The sequence below is a fragment of the Elephantulus edwardii genome, unplaced genomic scaffold, assembly GCF_000299155.1.
Source record: "Elephantulus edwardii isolate Elephantulus edwardi_28Jun2011 unplaced genomic scaffold, EleEdw1.0 scaffold00138, whole genome shotgun sequence".
NCBI lineage: Eukaryota > Metazoa > Chordata > Mammalia > Macroscelidea > Macroscelididae > Elephantulus > Elephantulus edwardii.
In genome coordinates, this window is record NW_006399888.1 from 758,613 (window position 1) to 774,795 (window position 16,183).

The 16,183-nt window shown below is 39.1% G+C and overlaps 1 protein-coding gene across 1 annotated transcript in view; it reads right to left on the reverse strand.

Moving 5' to 3' along the window:
- The window catches only part of LOC102863409 (chromosome unknown open reading frame, human C20orf194), a 153,637-nt gene that overhangs the window by 68,027 nt on the left and 69,427 nt on the right, over positions 1-16,183 (reverse strand). Inside the window, exons 8-11 of the mRNA XM_006894257.1 lie at positions 12,709-12,807; positions 7,334-7,389; positions 5,459-5,594; positions 220-301 (exon numbers count right to left, since the gene is read on the reverse strand). Of these exons, the coding sequence (XP_006894319.1) occupies positions 220-301; positions 5,459-5,594; positions 7,334-7,389; positions 12,709-12,807 (373 nt within the window). The remainder of the gene's footprint in view (positions 1-219; positions 302-5,458; positions 5,595-7,333; positions 7,390-12,708; positions 12,808-16,183) is intronic.

A 16,183-nucleotide genomic window follows, 5' to 3' on the forward strand; every position in this document is an offset into this window, starting at 1 on the left:
GCTGTCCCTCTGACACTGAGCACAGGATCTTATACACATTGACATTTGTATACATTAAATGGATTGGCTTTGTGGGAAAAGGGTCAGGCACCTCAACTACCCAAGTGTACTAATACAGGAAGTGGGAGGCCCATGGACTGGGAACCATGAGCTTCTGAGCACAGTAACATGAATGAAACACCTTCTAATTTACGGGAGATCTGACTTGCAGGGACTTACCCAAGTAAGGAGTGTGAGTAGCTCCAAAAAAGTATGTTCTTGAGCAAGCAAGGGGCCCCTTTGGTGAGACACACTGTGCCACCTGGACATCAGAAAAGGAGTGAAAAAGGAGCAGGAATTAGGTGGGTCTGGAGAATGATTTACAGCAATAGAAACAAAAAGTATATAGTTAATGTAAATACTTTTTATTTTACCAGCTGATTTATTCTTTTTTTAAAATTCATTTTAATGAAAGTTTACAGAGACTTAGGGTTTCCATTCATTCATTATTGCACTTTTCTCCCTGCCCACCCCTGTCCCCCTAATTCACTCTTCTTGAAAAGTAAAACTCTTTCATTGTTAGGCAATCCCTCCCCCCAAGTCCACTCCACTGTGCAGCCTTCATTCTCCTGTCATGACTCCTGTCATGACAATAATACTCAATCATAAATCCCTTTTAAACAGTTCTCTCCTTCATCTGTTTCAATGCGGTATACATCATTCATCCCTCCTCCGTCTTCCCTCAACCCCGATGTCAGTCCGGTTTTATAACAGTGGCCCTATGCAATATTTATCCTTTTGTGACTGAGATATTTCACTCAGCATAATGTCCTCGAGGTCATTTATTTTGTATACTATTTCATGAGTTCCTTGTTTTTCAATGCACCATAGTATTCTATTCTGTGAACATAACATAGAGCTTCTCTATCCATTTGTTTGTTGATGGATGATTTATTCTTTTTAAAGGCATGTTTTTGTTGTTGTGTACTGTCAAACTGAAAACGACCCAAAGCTCCAAACCAAACCCTCCAGCAAGTTTTCAGAGGCAATTAATCACACGGAAGGGGATTGCCCATCCTTCTTCTATGGAGCAGCTGGTGGATTCAAACTCTGTGCCTCTGTGATTACAATGCAGCTTCTTGCCACTAGTGCTCCTCCCCTCCTTTTTTTAAGGCATAAAAGGAAAAATAAAATTTCTCTTTTATGCTCTCTGACAGTATGCTGCTTTTTACAAAACAATTGCAATTGTCATTGGTTTCTTAGCTTGACAGCACATGCTTATGAGTTTACAACTTAAAAGGCAAAAAGAAGAAAGCTTCTTGGGTTTTGAATGTCACTAATATTCAGTGCAGAGTCTGGGCAAAATGGTAGAAAGATGCGCTTTACAGAAGAGAAGGTGGTTTTTATTTTCTTCTTTTTTGCCCTGCTTAATTGTTCATTTACACAGAGGTGGGAAGAGCTGCCATCCTCTCTGAAATGGTGACATCTTCTTATTAGAGTTGCTAGGTTAGTAGGCATAAAATAGTAAGTGCTACCACAGGGACAGAAAGTGAACTAACACCATAAATAAAAAGGAGCTAAATGTGACATAAATATTCACTCCTCTGTTCTGCTATGTCACTTAAGGAAGCCACAGCAGAATTTTTCTGTGTTACTGTGAAATTCAAGCTGAAGATCTGAAACAATGGCTTATGCTGACTAAGCTCTAACTCGATGCAGTGGACGAGGACTCCCATTGCCATCACTCGGAATGAAAACTTACATATCCATTTCTATCAATTAACATATACATTTTCTCAATTAAAATACGTCTCTTGAAGTTCCAGATTTTTCCTAATTAATCTTTTTGGGTTTGGGTGTGTTTTTTTTTAAATTTTTTATGTGTGTACTGTCAAATCAGATCTAACTGGTACAGGAGGAGATTGTCCCTCCTTCGCCAGCAGAGCATCTGGTGGATTCGAACCATGTGCCTCTGGAATTGCAGTGTGTTTGATTGTTTTTAAAGTATACGTTTTAATCCTCCTTGAATATTTTATAACTTTGGGTTGTTGATGATGTTGTGTACCATAGAGTCAGAACCCCTACCTGATCCTCCAGCAGGTTTTCAGGCAGTTAATTACATGGGAGGAGACTGCCCATCCTTCTCCTGGAGAGCAGCTGGTGGATTCGAACCATGTGCATTCAGGATTACAGTGTAGCTTCACTGCCACTAGGCCATGTGTTGACATTTACATTAGACAATAACAGGACAACACAATTTGTTCATGCTATGCAAAACTGTTCAAATAACCTGGGCTTGCATGCTGTTACCCAGCACTTAATAATATGTAAATCATTCACAAATCGCACAGAAATGGAAAGGATGTATATGTTATCTAGGATTAGAGCTAAAGATAAAAAGTCATAATCAATCCAAGGATGTCCAATCCCAGGATCAGAGTTGTCACTGATTGCTTATAAAATTAATTGTAACACTTACAAATTATAATAGAAAACTGTATCAAGAACAAGCTACATTATTGCTCTAGACACTTCATAGCACCATCCTCAGTGATGCAAGGCACACACAATGGGTAGATATTCCCTGCACCGAACAAACTGTTGTTACTGTTGTTACATGTGGTTGAGTTGGAACTGACTCATAGTTGACCCTTCAGGGGGTATTCTGAGGCAGTTAATTGCACAGAAAGAGACTGTTCATTTTTCTCTCGTGCAGCAGCTGGTGGATTCAAACTGTGTGCCTTTGGGTTGGAAGCACAGCTCCTTACCACTAGGCCACCAAAGTGCCTTGTACCAAGCATAGTGATTGGCATATAGTAGACAGTCAATAGATTGTTGAATTAATAAATAAAAAGTCCACTGCCATTGCATTCATATAGACCTAAGAACTAGAACTGGTCATACCATTCATAATCTAGGTGTCTTTATTTTTTTTAAGTTAAAATTAAAATTCACATAATACAAAATGAATAATTTTCAAGTCTACAGTTCAGTGTGGTATTGGTTGTATAATTTGTTTCCCTTTCTTCCTGATGTACTCAGATTTGCCATTTCCTTCTGTTTAGACCACTGGTCTTTTTTAGGATAGGTCTACTGACAACAAATTCTCTTGGTTTCCCCTTCATTCCTGAAGGATGTTTTCACTGGATATGGAATTCTACATTAACAGTTCTTCTCTTTCAACAAGTAATTCGTTGCTATCAAGCTGGAAATGACTCATAGCTGATCCTCCACTGGGTTTTCAGAGGCTGTAAATCTCATGTACTGCCTTGCTTAAATAAGGGTTGTTTCCTTGAGGGTATGGTATATATGTTGTTGTTGATTGACGCTAAGTTGAGCACAACTCAGCAGCGCTATGAACAAAAGGCCTGAAGCCTTTCTATTAACTATCGTCATTTATCAAAGTTCATAGAGTTTCCAGACACATATTGTTTAGGAAGTGGATGCCACTTCTGCTTCCAAATGATTATATATGTGTGTATGTGTATATATATATATATGATAGCTTGATAGATACATTGATGAATACAAATGCTCTGGCAAAATTCTCTCTCTTGCTCTGGATCCTACATCCAGCTCATCATTATCTGACCTTTGGTTTTTGACCCAGCAACCCATTATGTGACTTAGTTCACCAGCTTCTGCAGCGTATGAGCCTGTTATCTGACCTATAGATTTGGGTGTGCAGGTCCCTGTAATTACATGAGTCAGGTGAAGCCTCCAGTCTGATCTCTCACACGTAGATTTGGGATTTGTTAGCTATTTGATGGTTAGTAAGTTCTGAGAGACACTACAGTGAAAGATGAAATCCCAAGATGGGAGGAAGGGTGCTGAGGGGAGGAGAGGGAGGAACTGCTCTCAGAGATGATGGAGCAGTAAGTACAGCAGTCCGGGTGATCTTTATCTCTGGCCTCACAGGAACCTGCTTTGTGCTGAGACACCTTTAAAACCCCCCATTCATTCACAATGGCATTTCTGGGCTGCTGGCTTCTCCATGGGACACAGGGGGAGCTCACTATCATCTTGCTCCTCTGGTCCTGGTGGTCTTAGTCAGTCTGTACCTTCTCTCCAAGTTTCAGAGGCTGTTTGTGTTACATACAATGTCCAGGGTTTTTAGATGTATTTAGTGTAAAGAATAGAAGAATAGGGAAAATTTGTTTACTTCATCTCTCCAAAAGTAGCAGTCAGATACTCTAGAGGTTTTTTCTTTATATTGTGATTTGACCATTTACAAAACAAATTGATTTTCCATTCAACCACTCCCATATATTTTGTCTTAGGCATTAATGACCATATGTGCAATGTAACCACACTCTTCCCACTTCCTCCTTCTACGTATCATTTCCTTCCTGTCCTCTGGACTTTATTACCTGGGCAAATCCTGCCCTAGTTTCTCTTCGACCAGCATGTAATTTGATGCAAAGAGGTTGTGTCATTTCCTACATATTCCACAAGTGCTCCTGGGGTTAAATGTGGCTCAACCCTTTCCTGAGTAGGGCAGCAAGATTCTGGCAGCATACATATCCGGGTAGTCTTCCCTCACTAGCCTGGACAGAGATCCGGGGGCTCAGTTCAGAGATATGAAAATAAATGCTTTGGGTCAAATGTTTTCCAAATTCAAATGGAAAAAAATAATAGTGTCTACCTCTCTAGCTTCTTGACTGTTAGAAAATTTATGAAAACTTAAAATTCCAATAAAACAGCACAGACTCTTCTAATATTCGTTTTCTTCACAAGAAAGAAGTTGACAAAATCATCAAGTGCAAAAAATCTCTTCTCTGGTACTCTTAAGAGAATTTAAGTTCTCTCTATGCAAAATAACAAAAAAAAAATCCCACAAACAAAACACCACACTAATATATTTTAATTTGAAGTGAAAAGTTCATAGAAATAAAAGATGAAAAAAATTTTAAGATATAATGATCTATGTTTATGTTCTCAAGTATTTACATTTAGGACATAAAATACTTAAGTTTGTAATGACTATTTTCAAGTGGGGGTGGTTGTTGTGTACCAGATTTGAAACTGACGCACAGCTGACCAACTAGCAGGTTTCAGAGGCAGTTATCGTACAGAAGAGTGCCCATCCTTCTCCCATGGAGCAGCTGGGGACCTTGAACTGTGTGCGTTCAGGATTGCAGCACATCCTCTTTCCACTAGGCCACCAGAGTGCCCTCCTAGTCAGCGTACAGATTTTTTTGTACTACTCTGACAACCTGAATTCAGGTTGCAAAAGTTGGTTCTCATTCCCCTTTCTCCTTCAAATATCTTAAAAAAAAAGGTATTCTCAAATTATACCTAGTACCGATAAAAAAAAAAAAATGCATGCAGTTAGTTAAACTTCCAATCACTTTCTTTCCCCACTTCTAAATAACTTCAAATTCAGGGTTAAATCTGCACGCTAACTGGAAATGGTTCCTTTTGGTCAGCTTCCCCTCCCCCATTTTATAATAAAGCACCGAGCAGTCCAGCCACTCACCATGTGTTTGGCAAAGCTCCCACCAGGGCCAGTGCTGCGTACCAGGTGCCCTTCTGAAGGGAAGTTAAAGCTGCCAGCATTCAGGTTTTCTCGTGTGGAGTGATTACCAAAGAGCACAAAAGGCTGCCTATTAGGACTAGAGTGGCGAGTCAGAAACACACCATTAGAAAAGGGACTCCTGGTCAAGGGGCAATTTTTCTCATGTCCTGTGTGAATTCTCAGGCTTTTCTAAGAGGCAATTTGCAGACTGAGAAAAAGCAGACAGTGCAGTCCACCTAAGACTCTTGGCTGGTGGAACAGCCAAGTCTCTGACTTTCTCTAATGACCCACAGGAATAAGTCATTTAGAGATGTAACTAAACTCAAGTCAGGCTTATATTTCTGGCTTGTCTCATTTTCTAAAAAAACAGAGTACACTCTATACATTTGTTGCTCATGATACAGTGACCGAGCCCAGTGCCAGTTTTATGAAATACCATTTTAACAGACAAGTTTAAAATAATGATGCTACTTGTAGTACTCAAGCTCTTTGCTGTTGCTGTGTACCATGGAGTCAGAACTGACCCATAGCTGACCCTCCGGCGGGTTTTCAGAGGCAGTTAATTGCACGGGAGGAGACTGCCCATCCTTCTCCCGCGGGGCAGCTGGTGGCCTCGAACTGCGTGTCTTCAGGATTACCGCACAGCTTCTTGCCACTAGGCCACCAGAGCTTTCTCTCAAACTATATAGCAGTTAAAAAAAATTCCTGCAAAATTTACTAATTTTCAGGAGGAAATGATGTGAGGATGTTTGAAAACCCTCTTACCAGGACACGTGCCTGTCCTTGTACTGTCTTCTTTACCTTCTCTCTTGGCTGTTTTTGTTTGTTTGTTTGTTTATGCTTTCTGTTTACTCCTCCGCCCACTCTAAACCAATAGTCATAGAATTCAAGGGTCTTGCAAATGTCACCAAATGACTTTTATGTAGCCAGTTCAATAGAGCGTCTTCAGCCTTAGTTTCTTGTTCTCTCTGAAGCATCTGACACCTTGCACACTGAGGGCTGTCACCTCTCCAGTCTCCTTCACCAATATCCTCCTCTTCTACTTGATCTCTGTGTATTCCTTAAGTTTTAGCTTCAGTATCTGTTCCTTCTTCTTTCTCTGAAACTATTCCTTCAACCTTATCCCCTTCCCTAAATGGGACCATCCAGGGACCAAGCCATACTGTGAGATGCCTTCCTGAATGGTCACTCCCTCCAATCAGCCTACAAAACATCAATCTTATTTGTCTTTTTCCCTCCCCCTTCACAGGGCCACAAACTTAGGCCAACCCACTATCACTTCTTCCCTGAACAACTGCAGTATTTTCTTACTGTTCATCTACACAACACAGTCAGTATGCTGTGAACCTGGAGTCAGAACTGGCTGTCTCTTCAAAATTTGTTTCATTGAAAAAGAACTTAGCAATCAGTTGTCCCAACTACCAGGTGATTTTTAGGTGAATTCAAAAGCTACTGTTTGGTCCTCTTACTTGAGAACTAGTTACTATTTATCTTGAGGATATGCATGAAACGGGTTGCATCTGCTTGGCTATATAAAAAGTATAAAATTTCTTCCTGTCTTTGCAAGCCCTTGAGCAAACTGCTTGTGACGCACATCACATTCTGGTTTAATGCTTATTAAATGTTCTCAAAGCTCATTTACTATAAAATTACAGGAAAAACAACAACAACAAAAGAAATTAAATAAGTAGTGAAACTGAAAAGCTTATGGAGCATGGACTTGCATTTTTGGATGACAGAACTCTGCCTGTAGACTCTCCTGACTCCTGCACCTCACATTCCTCGTCCACCCCATCTTCTCTGTTACCACCCACCCTTATTCTCTGGGAGCTTTACCTGTTTTCCGTTATGTGGCTGGAGATCATTCCATGACTGAAGTAACTTCGGAATGGCTGGAAAGAAGCCAACATTGTTTATATTAATATAATTTCATATATAATAACACTGTATTATAATGATCACAGTTAAGCAGTCATAAAAATCCTCATATATGGCATATATACACAGAAACATATACATACGACTCACACTGTGAGACAGACATGTATACCGTATACATTTTATGTATGGATGGACACAGAGAGAGAGAGAGAGAGAGAACTCTGGTGGCCCAGTGGCAAGAAGCTGCACTGTAATCCCAGGGGCACGTGTTTTAAATCCACCAGCCACTCTGTGGGAGAAGGATGAACAATCTCCTCCCGGGCGATCAACTGCCTCCTGCTGGAGGGTCAGCTGTGGGTCGGTGCTGACTCCGCAGCATGTATCCACGAGAGCTCCAGTGGCTGAGTGGTAAGGAGCTGCACTGCCAACCTAAAGAGGTGATCAGAATCCTCCCACTGCTCCTGGGGAGAAAGATGGGCAATCTCCTGCAGTGTGGTTCACTGCCTCTGAAAACCTGCGGGAGGGTCAGCTTCAGACTCAACGGTCCATAACAACAACAACAAAAAATATGTAGATCTATGTATCTAAATCTTCACCCAAAAAATAGACAATGAACAGGAAAACAAAAAATTCTAAACTAAACAAGTAATTATTAGTTTTTGGTGTTACATAGTACTAGGTTAAACAGTCATCAAAAATAATATGTGTCTAGTGTTAAAAGAGAGAGCTCTGGTGGCCAAGTCAGTAGAGAGCTGTCCTGTCAACTGAAAAGCAGGTGGTTCAAACCTACCAAAAACTCCTTAGGCGAAAGGTGGGCAGTCTCCTCCCCTGCAATTTACAGGCTCTGAAAAACCATTAGAGAGTCAGTTCTGAGTCAGTTCCGACTCCATTGAATGGTTTATTGGGATTTCTTAAAGTGTTAAAAGGGCTCACAGGGAAGCTCTGGTGGCCTAGTGGCAGGAAGCTGCACTGCAATCCCAGAGGTATGCAGTTCGAATCCACCAGATGCTTTGCTGGAGAAGGAGGAAAAATCTCCTCCTGTACCAGTCAGATCTGATTTGAAGGTACACACACACACACACACACACACGAATAATAATAATAATAATAATAATAAAGGGTTCATAATGTCAAAAGGCAATCTATAATTTTTCTGATTATGTAAATAAAATATGTTCACTGCAGAACACAGTAAGACCACCTATTATCTCTGAGAACAATGTTCTCGTACATTTTCTTCCTGTTTTTCTGGTACACTCACAGAATGTATATATCAAAGTTTTAAAAATAGGTTTCTATTCCTGGAAACTGACAGTTAATATGTTTTCCACATCAAGAATAGTGGTGTAATGAATAACTTTTCTAAAGTTTTATTTGTAGTTCTGATTATTAAGGCAAATCTGGAAATTAAAGGGTAAAAGAAAAAATAAATCATCACACTATTTTATTTATATTTTCATGGTTATTTCTTTTGTAAAAATTGCTTTTGTTGTTATTTGAGGGAAGGTTTACAAATCATACTAGGTTTTTAATACAATCATTGATGAGTATTTTGTTTTTTTTAAAAAATATTTTTCTTTTATATTGGTTTAGACATTTTTGTTGTATGACATTAATTGCCACTGATTAATGTAATTTATTATTCATAATGCTTATTCAACCCTTTATCATATGTTGCCTTTCCCTTCACCTATCAAGCTGTATTGGTTTTTTGTTGTTGTTGTTATTGTTTTCTCAAGCTGTTTTTTAAGGACATTTTATCAACTTACAGTGTAGGAGTATGAACCTCATTCTAGCATCATAAGTAATAGCAAATGTTTTAAACACATTGTCTAGCTGAAAAATGAAAACTGGTACCTCACTGTTATTCTACTTTACATTGTCTTGATCTTAAACAAAATAGAGTATTTTACATACGGTCAGTATTTATTGAAATTGTTCCTTTCATTACTTATCTGTTTATTTATATCCTTTGGATGTTTATCAACTGGAAGACTGGTGTTTACATTTTAAAATAATTATAAGAGATGAAGTTTACTGAGAGTCTAGGCATGAGCTGTGACAGGCAATTATCACCTCAAGTACGTTTAATAACAACCTATGAGATATATTCTGTCATTATCTCCTCTCTACAGATAAGTCTCCTAAAACATAAACATTAACTTGTTTAAAACACAGAACTAGTAAATTACACAGCTGAAGCTTCTAACTATGCTGTCACAGAGTAAAAATAAAAATGAGAGCCATATAAAGGAGAAAACTTCAAATGGATTGCTGCAGTTTTGTGCTGTCAAGTCAAAACCGACTTGTAGGTGACCCTCCAGCAGGTTTTCAGAGGCGGGAAACTGCATGGGAGCAGACTATCTTTTTCTCTGAGAGCTGCTGCTAAATTTGAACAGTACTCGAACTGCTGCAAACCTTTGGGTTGGCAGCTCAGCCTCATACCGCCAGGCTACTAGAGATCCCTTCAAATGGATGAGAAATCTAAATATTAAAAAATAAAACCACGGAAGTACTAAACCCCACTTCCACTGAGTTTATTCCAGCTCACAGTCACCATATATAAACGTTCCCATAGGATTTCCTAAAGTTGAATCTTGACAGATCTCTGGAGACTACTACATCTTTCTCCCAGAAAAGAGAAATTTCTACTCAACCTTCGCGCAAAGCTTTTCTCTATACAATGACTCTGGGATCCAAATACAATAAAGAGAAAAAATGGATAAACATAAATACATTTAAAACATTTATGTGGCATAAAGATAAAGTCAAAACACAACTGACAAAATCAGAGTATTTATAATTAGTACCATAGGTAAAATGTGAATACCTCAAAAAAGAACTCTAAAAAATTGAAGGACTAAAGACCTGAAACCTATACTTTATAATCAGTTAATAATACTGTACTAATATTGAAGTGGGGAAATTATATGAAAGTAAAATGTAAAAATGACCCTAAAACACATAAAGAAATGTAAAATTTCACTCAAAGAGAAATGCAGATTAAAATAATACTGAGATACCATTTCCCACCTGTAAGATTGTAAAAAATTAAAAATACGAAACACATTCTATCAGGGAGGCTGTGATGAAACAAGTATTCATACATCTTGCTAACAGAAATGCCGATTGAGTGTAACCTTTCTGCAGAAAAAGTATTTTTGTTATGTGCCATTGAGTCGCTAGTGACTCATAGTGACTATGGAACCTCTCCAAAGCACTGAAGAGCAATGACATCAGGCTGGAGACTAAGGTGTACCTGATCCAGGCCATAGTCTTCTCAATAGCATGCTATGCTATGCTATGCAGAGAATCAGGTAATGGTTAATGAGGCTGCATAAGCATTTATCATTCACTTAACCCAACAATTCTATCATGAGATATACAGATTTTCAGTAGTATGAAAATACTTAGAGGATTATTTACTGTTCTTATTTTTTGTTTTGTTTTGTTTTTGTTTTTTAATTTTATTTTATTTTTGTGTGCGTGTACCGTCAAATCAGATCTGACTGGTACAGGAGGAGATTGTCCCTCCTTCCCCGGCAGAGCATCTGGTGGATACTGTTCTTATTTTAATTTATGCTAAAATAATGGTTCCTCTACTCAAAACTCATTGCTGTCTAGTCACTTTCAATTCATAGCAACCCCAACAGGGTTTTTTAGGCTGTAAATCTTTATGGGAGTAGAGAATCTTGGAGCACCTGGTAGATTCAAACCTCCAACTTTTCAGTTTGTAATGTGACACGTAACAATTTCATTAGGGCTCCTCAACTACTCTAGACCAATCGAAAAGAATTATTTAAAACAAACCTTAAAAGAATCAAGGTAATCCTCAAATAACTTAACTGTTTGCTGAAAATCACCCCCAATACTTTATAAAAGAATAAAGGATCGTGTGAAACATTATGTATATGAACTTTGAACAAAAACAAATGTAAAACAATAAAAAAAGAGTTAAAAAATAGTACATAAAAATCTAATCCTTAGCAACATCCAATGAAAAACTGATAGCCATGTAAGTGGAAAGCAAAATGTGACTGATCCATAATCAAAAGAAAACACAGTCAACAGAAATACCCAGAAACAAAGAGCTTAACAAGAGCTGAATTCTATATGGCTCCTGTAATGTGATCAACTCTACAGGATGAAGAAAACTCTTCGCCTTCAAGTCAGAATCACCCACAGCTTGCCCTCCAGCAAGTTTTCCGAGGCTGTAATTAGCACAGAAGGAAACCGCCCATCCTTCCCTCATGGAGTGGAGTGGCAGGTGCATTCAAACAGCCAGAGAGGGTTAGCACGTGGGAGAGGGTTTATATATTTGGGGCAGCAGCGCAACTCCCTTCAGCCTGGGGCACCAGAGCTCCCGAGGATTATTCTGGGTTACAGTGGTACACAAAGTAATGGAGGACCAGCAAGATAAGCTCAAGGTAGATTCAAAGGCAAGCTCAAAGTGGTTCTCTGACCCCCTCCTGTTGATGCGATTTTGAAATTGTTCAGTATTGGTTCTCTCTTCTTCTCACTGCTGCCAAGTCAGAACAGACTCAAGGCTGACCCTCCAGTGAGTTTTCAGAAGCTGTAAACAGCGTGGATGGAGACTTCCCATCTTTCTCCCCCAGAGCTGCTGGGGGATTTGAACTGCCAGAGAGGTGCCACCTTTGGGTTAGTGTTGAACTCGCTCTACATTATTCCACCAGAGCTCATTTTAGATACTTCAATTTACTCATGGAGTGGATCTTGTCCCGAACCTGGTAGCTCTTTTTTACTATTATTAACTACTATTTGCCTGGAAAATAAGCTGGGCATTACCTGGAGGGACAATTGGCCAAGGTGTCCTACTCTTATGTAGAATTATTCCTAGGATTTATTAAGTAGGTTTAAATTCTATTCTCTCTAAATGCTCAATAGAACTTCTGGCTGACAGAGCCACCATCACATTGAAAAGTGATTATCCTTCTTACTGAGATGCTCGCACTGTGGGAAAAAAACCCCAAACACATTCCTATATAGGGGTGCAGCCCTGATGGCATAGTGTGTAATCCATCAAGCTGTTAACCATGAAGGTGGTAGTTCAAATCCCTCAGGTGCTCCACAGGTTTCTGTATCAGGTTGTTATGAAATGGAGAGTTGCTATGAATCAGAAGTGACTAGACAGATGGCTGTGAGTTCAAGTTTTTAACGTATTAGAGGTTAGCCGGGAGCAGGGGTTCTCTATAGCAACCACAAAGGCAACGATAACCAAGACAAATCAGGAGTGATAGCTTTGTGTCCTTAAAACGAAAAACAATAAGCAAATAAATTTCTCCTTTGACTTTGACCTTTGCTTTACGTACCTCTCCAGCTTGAGATTCAGAAAGTTCCAGGAGGAAAGGAATTTCTGTATCAAAATTAGCAAAGAAGCTTGTCCACTGGTGTTCAAAAGCCACTAAATCCTAGGGAGAAAATGGAGAAGAAAAAAAAAACACAACTGGTCATACAATGAGGTACCTCAGGAAAACAGAACCTAGCAAATGGATCTGATCTCCAAGTGCCAGAGCCTTTAAATAAGCTGTTTTAAAAGCAGAAGTGATTCATGCTCAAAATCATTATGTCATATGAAAAATGTTAGACACAAAGGGTACATGCCTGTACTTATATGAAGTATTCACAGGAGGCCAATCTACAGAGGCCTAAAGCAGTCATGTTTTCCTACACTGAAAGTGGGAATGAAGATTGATGGCCAAGGAGGCATCTGAGATTGTTTTGGGGTATTGGAAATATTATAAAAGTGGACCATGATGATAGCTTTACAACTCTGCAAATTCATTAAAATCCACTGAAGAGTATAATGAAAATGAGTGAGTTTGCAAATGGTATGCAAATTATATGTTAATACACTGGCTTTTTAAAAAGGAGTAACAGCCGCAAGTGCCTTACATCGTTGCTAAGTGCCACTGAGTTGATTAAAACTTATTGTGACACTATGAACAGCTCTGACACTTGTCTTATCGTGAGCCAACCTCACTGCCTCTGACCCACCTCACCTGACCCTCTGCACAGTCACTGTGTCAATCTATCTCATCCAAGGTCTTCCTCTCCTTTGCTGACCCACCACCCTTCCAAGCATGATGTTCTTCTCCAAGAAGTGGCCCCTCCTGACAACATGCCCAAAGTATCTGAGAAGGAATTTAAAACTCCTTGCCTCCAAGGAGCAACCTGGTTTCACCCTCTCCAGGTTAGACCTGTCTGTTCTCTTTGAAGTCCATGATATGTTCAATACTGTTCTCCAGCATCACAGCTCAAAGGCATTGATTCTTCTTCTGTCATCCTTAGTCACTATCTAGCTCTTAGATGTGTAACAAGCAATTGAGAAAATCATGGCCCGAATCAGGCACACCTTAGTCTCTAGACGACATCATTGCTCTTTAGCACTCTTTGGCAACCCCTTAAAAGAGGAAGGGAGCCATTTATGAAGCACCAAAAGGATGGTACCATTTACAATGCCAAAAAGGACACACTAGTGAAGTCCTGTCATTGAGTCAGAACTGATCCATAGATGACCCTCCAGTGGGTTTTCAGAGGCAGTAAATCACAGGGGAGGAGACTGCTCATCTTTCTCCCACAGAAAAGCTAGTGGATTCGAACCACATACCTTTGGTTGGCAGTGCAATTCCTTACCACTAAGCCACCAGAGAACATACTAGTTGACTTTATTAAGGTCCACGGAGGAGAGGCACCAAGGACAGCACAAAACCCTCCCTTTCCTTCAGAGCCTCCTCCAAGGGGTCTCTGCCCGACTTGACTCTTCTCGACATGCCCCTCCACTGTATTACAGACCCCAGGTGTTCATGATCACCATATAGTGCTTTTTGCTATTGGCTTGTCTTTGAAGCATCATCAGTTTCCCCCAAAGCACCATTTAGGATTTGTCTGACTTAGACTCCTGAAATAGCCTCCTCATCCTTATAGTGAAGCTGCTGCTAGTTAGGACTGGTGGTCTGTTGCTGAGAGTGAGCTCCACTAGTCATCTCGTGTAGTGTATGGTTTTGGACTCTCAGCTCAACACACACAGCCGGCTGCTCCCAAGCTAAGTAGTTAGATCTCTGCTCTTCTATTCTTCCATCCAGTCAAGGACACACAGATACTCAACCCTGTGGGCTCTGTACTCGTCAGGTATTGACTCTACTTCTGGTCCTGAGCATAAAGCATAAATAAACCACTGCTGGGAATACCCGATAGTGTAAACTCTATTCTCATGATAGCGTCTCCATTTGCAATCCAGACTACAGCCCTACATCCATCTATACACATACATGCAAGTATCTGTATGATTACAAACAGTCTGTAATTTCAAGATTTTTCAGTAGTTAAGCAAGTGGCAGCAACTGTTTTCTAGGTTTCAGGTATAATGTGAGATAAAGGAAATCAATTAATTATCAGTTCAGTTTCATCTGCCAAATATCCTTGCAGATAAGGATTTTGTTGTGAGGAAAAAGGAGAAGTAAAGGTAAGAAAAAGTAATTCAATGATCCTGAATTTGAAGTGGAAGTATTAGGAAAACTCATGAGATTCCTGGGTATACTTGAGGTGTATATGTATACTTGTATGAGTATACATGTATGTGTGTGTGTATGTATGTATACATATATACACATGCATACATACACACACACACACACACACACGGAGAGATATACAGACAGAGAGATAAGGAGAGAGAGAGATTACAAAGAAATCCAGAAATAAACCAGTAGCAAGGAATAGTCCTAGTATCAGTCAGAGAGTGATCATGAAACAAACTAATTAAAGAAATGATAGATTGTAGTTCTCGGCCAGGAAATGTACTTGTCATAATAGATAGCAAGAATGTTTTAGGATCTATAAGAATTGTGTTAAAAGGACTTGTAAACCATCTTGAGGGGAGTTCATTGTCCAAAGAGAGAATAATCTTAATCTGAGTACAACAAAGATAATGATTATGTTTAAATCTTTTAAGTTCAAAATTATACAGGGAGGGAAGGAAACGGTCACTTTTAGAGAATTGTTGAGAATCAACTATATTGTGTAAACATTAATAAAAGCAAGAATTCAAGAATTTATTCTGTTTTTTTCTGATAGGAACTTTATCATTGTATAATCAAATAGCAAGCCAAACATTTTTCTTAAAATAGTAGTATAACTAAAGATGGAATAAAAGAATTGGAGTATTACTATTTTGAAATGGCAAATTCAATATATAATGTAATCAGTGGCTACTCACAAAACAAAATAAATCAGACATTATACATTTCTTGATAAAGATGCAGCATTCACTAAGAGGTGATCATCCTCTTAAGACTCACTCCTGAAAATTACTAAACATCTAGATTCAATGACCAATGATCAGAAATAATGAAGACAAGGAAAATGTGTCTATATTATAGAATTGCAAACAACAAAACTTTAACTGTGGGCAACTATATGATAAATTATTTCGTTTCTCCAATAAACAGACACAAAGAGGGAATAAAGATACAGAAAGGGAATTTCGTGATTTAAAAACCTAACAATATGCACACCCATGTTTGTCGCAGCTTTGTTCACAATAGCAAGGAGTTGGAAACAACAAGTGCCCATCAACAAACCAATGGATAGAGAAGCTGTGATATATTCACACAATGGGAAAGACAAGGAACTCATGCACTATTATTCAAAATGGGTGACCCTGGAGGACATTATGCTGAATGAAATATCTCAGTCACAAAAGGACAAATACTGCATGGTGCCACTGTGGTAGAATGGGACTGACATCAGAGTTGGGGTAAAACTGAGAAAAACTGGATAAATTAC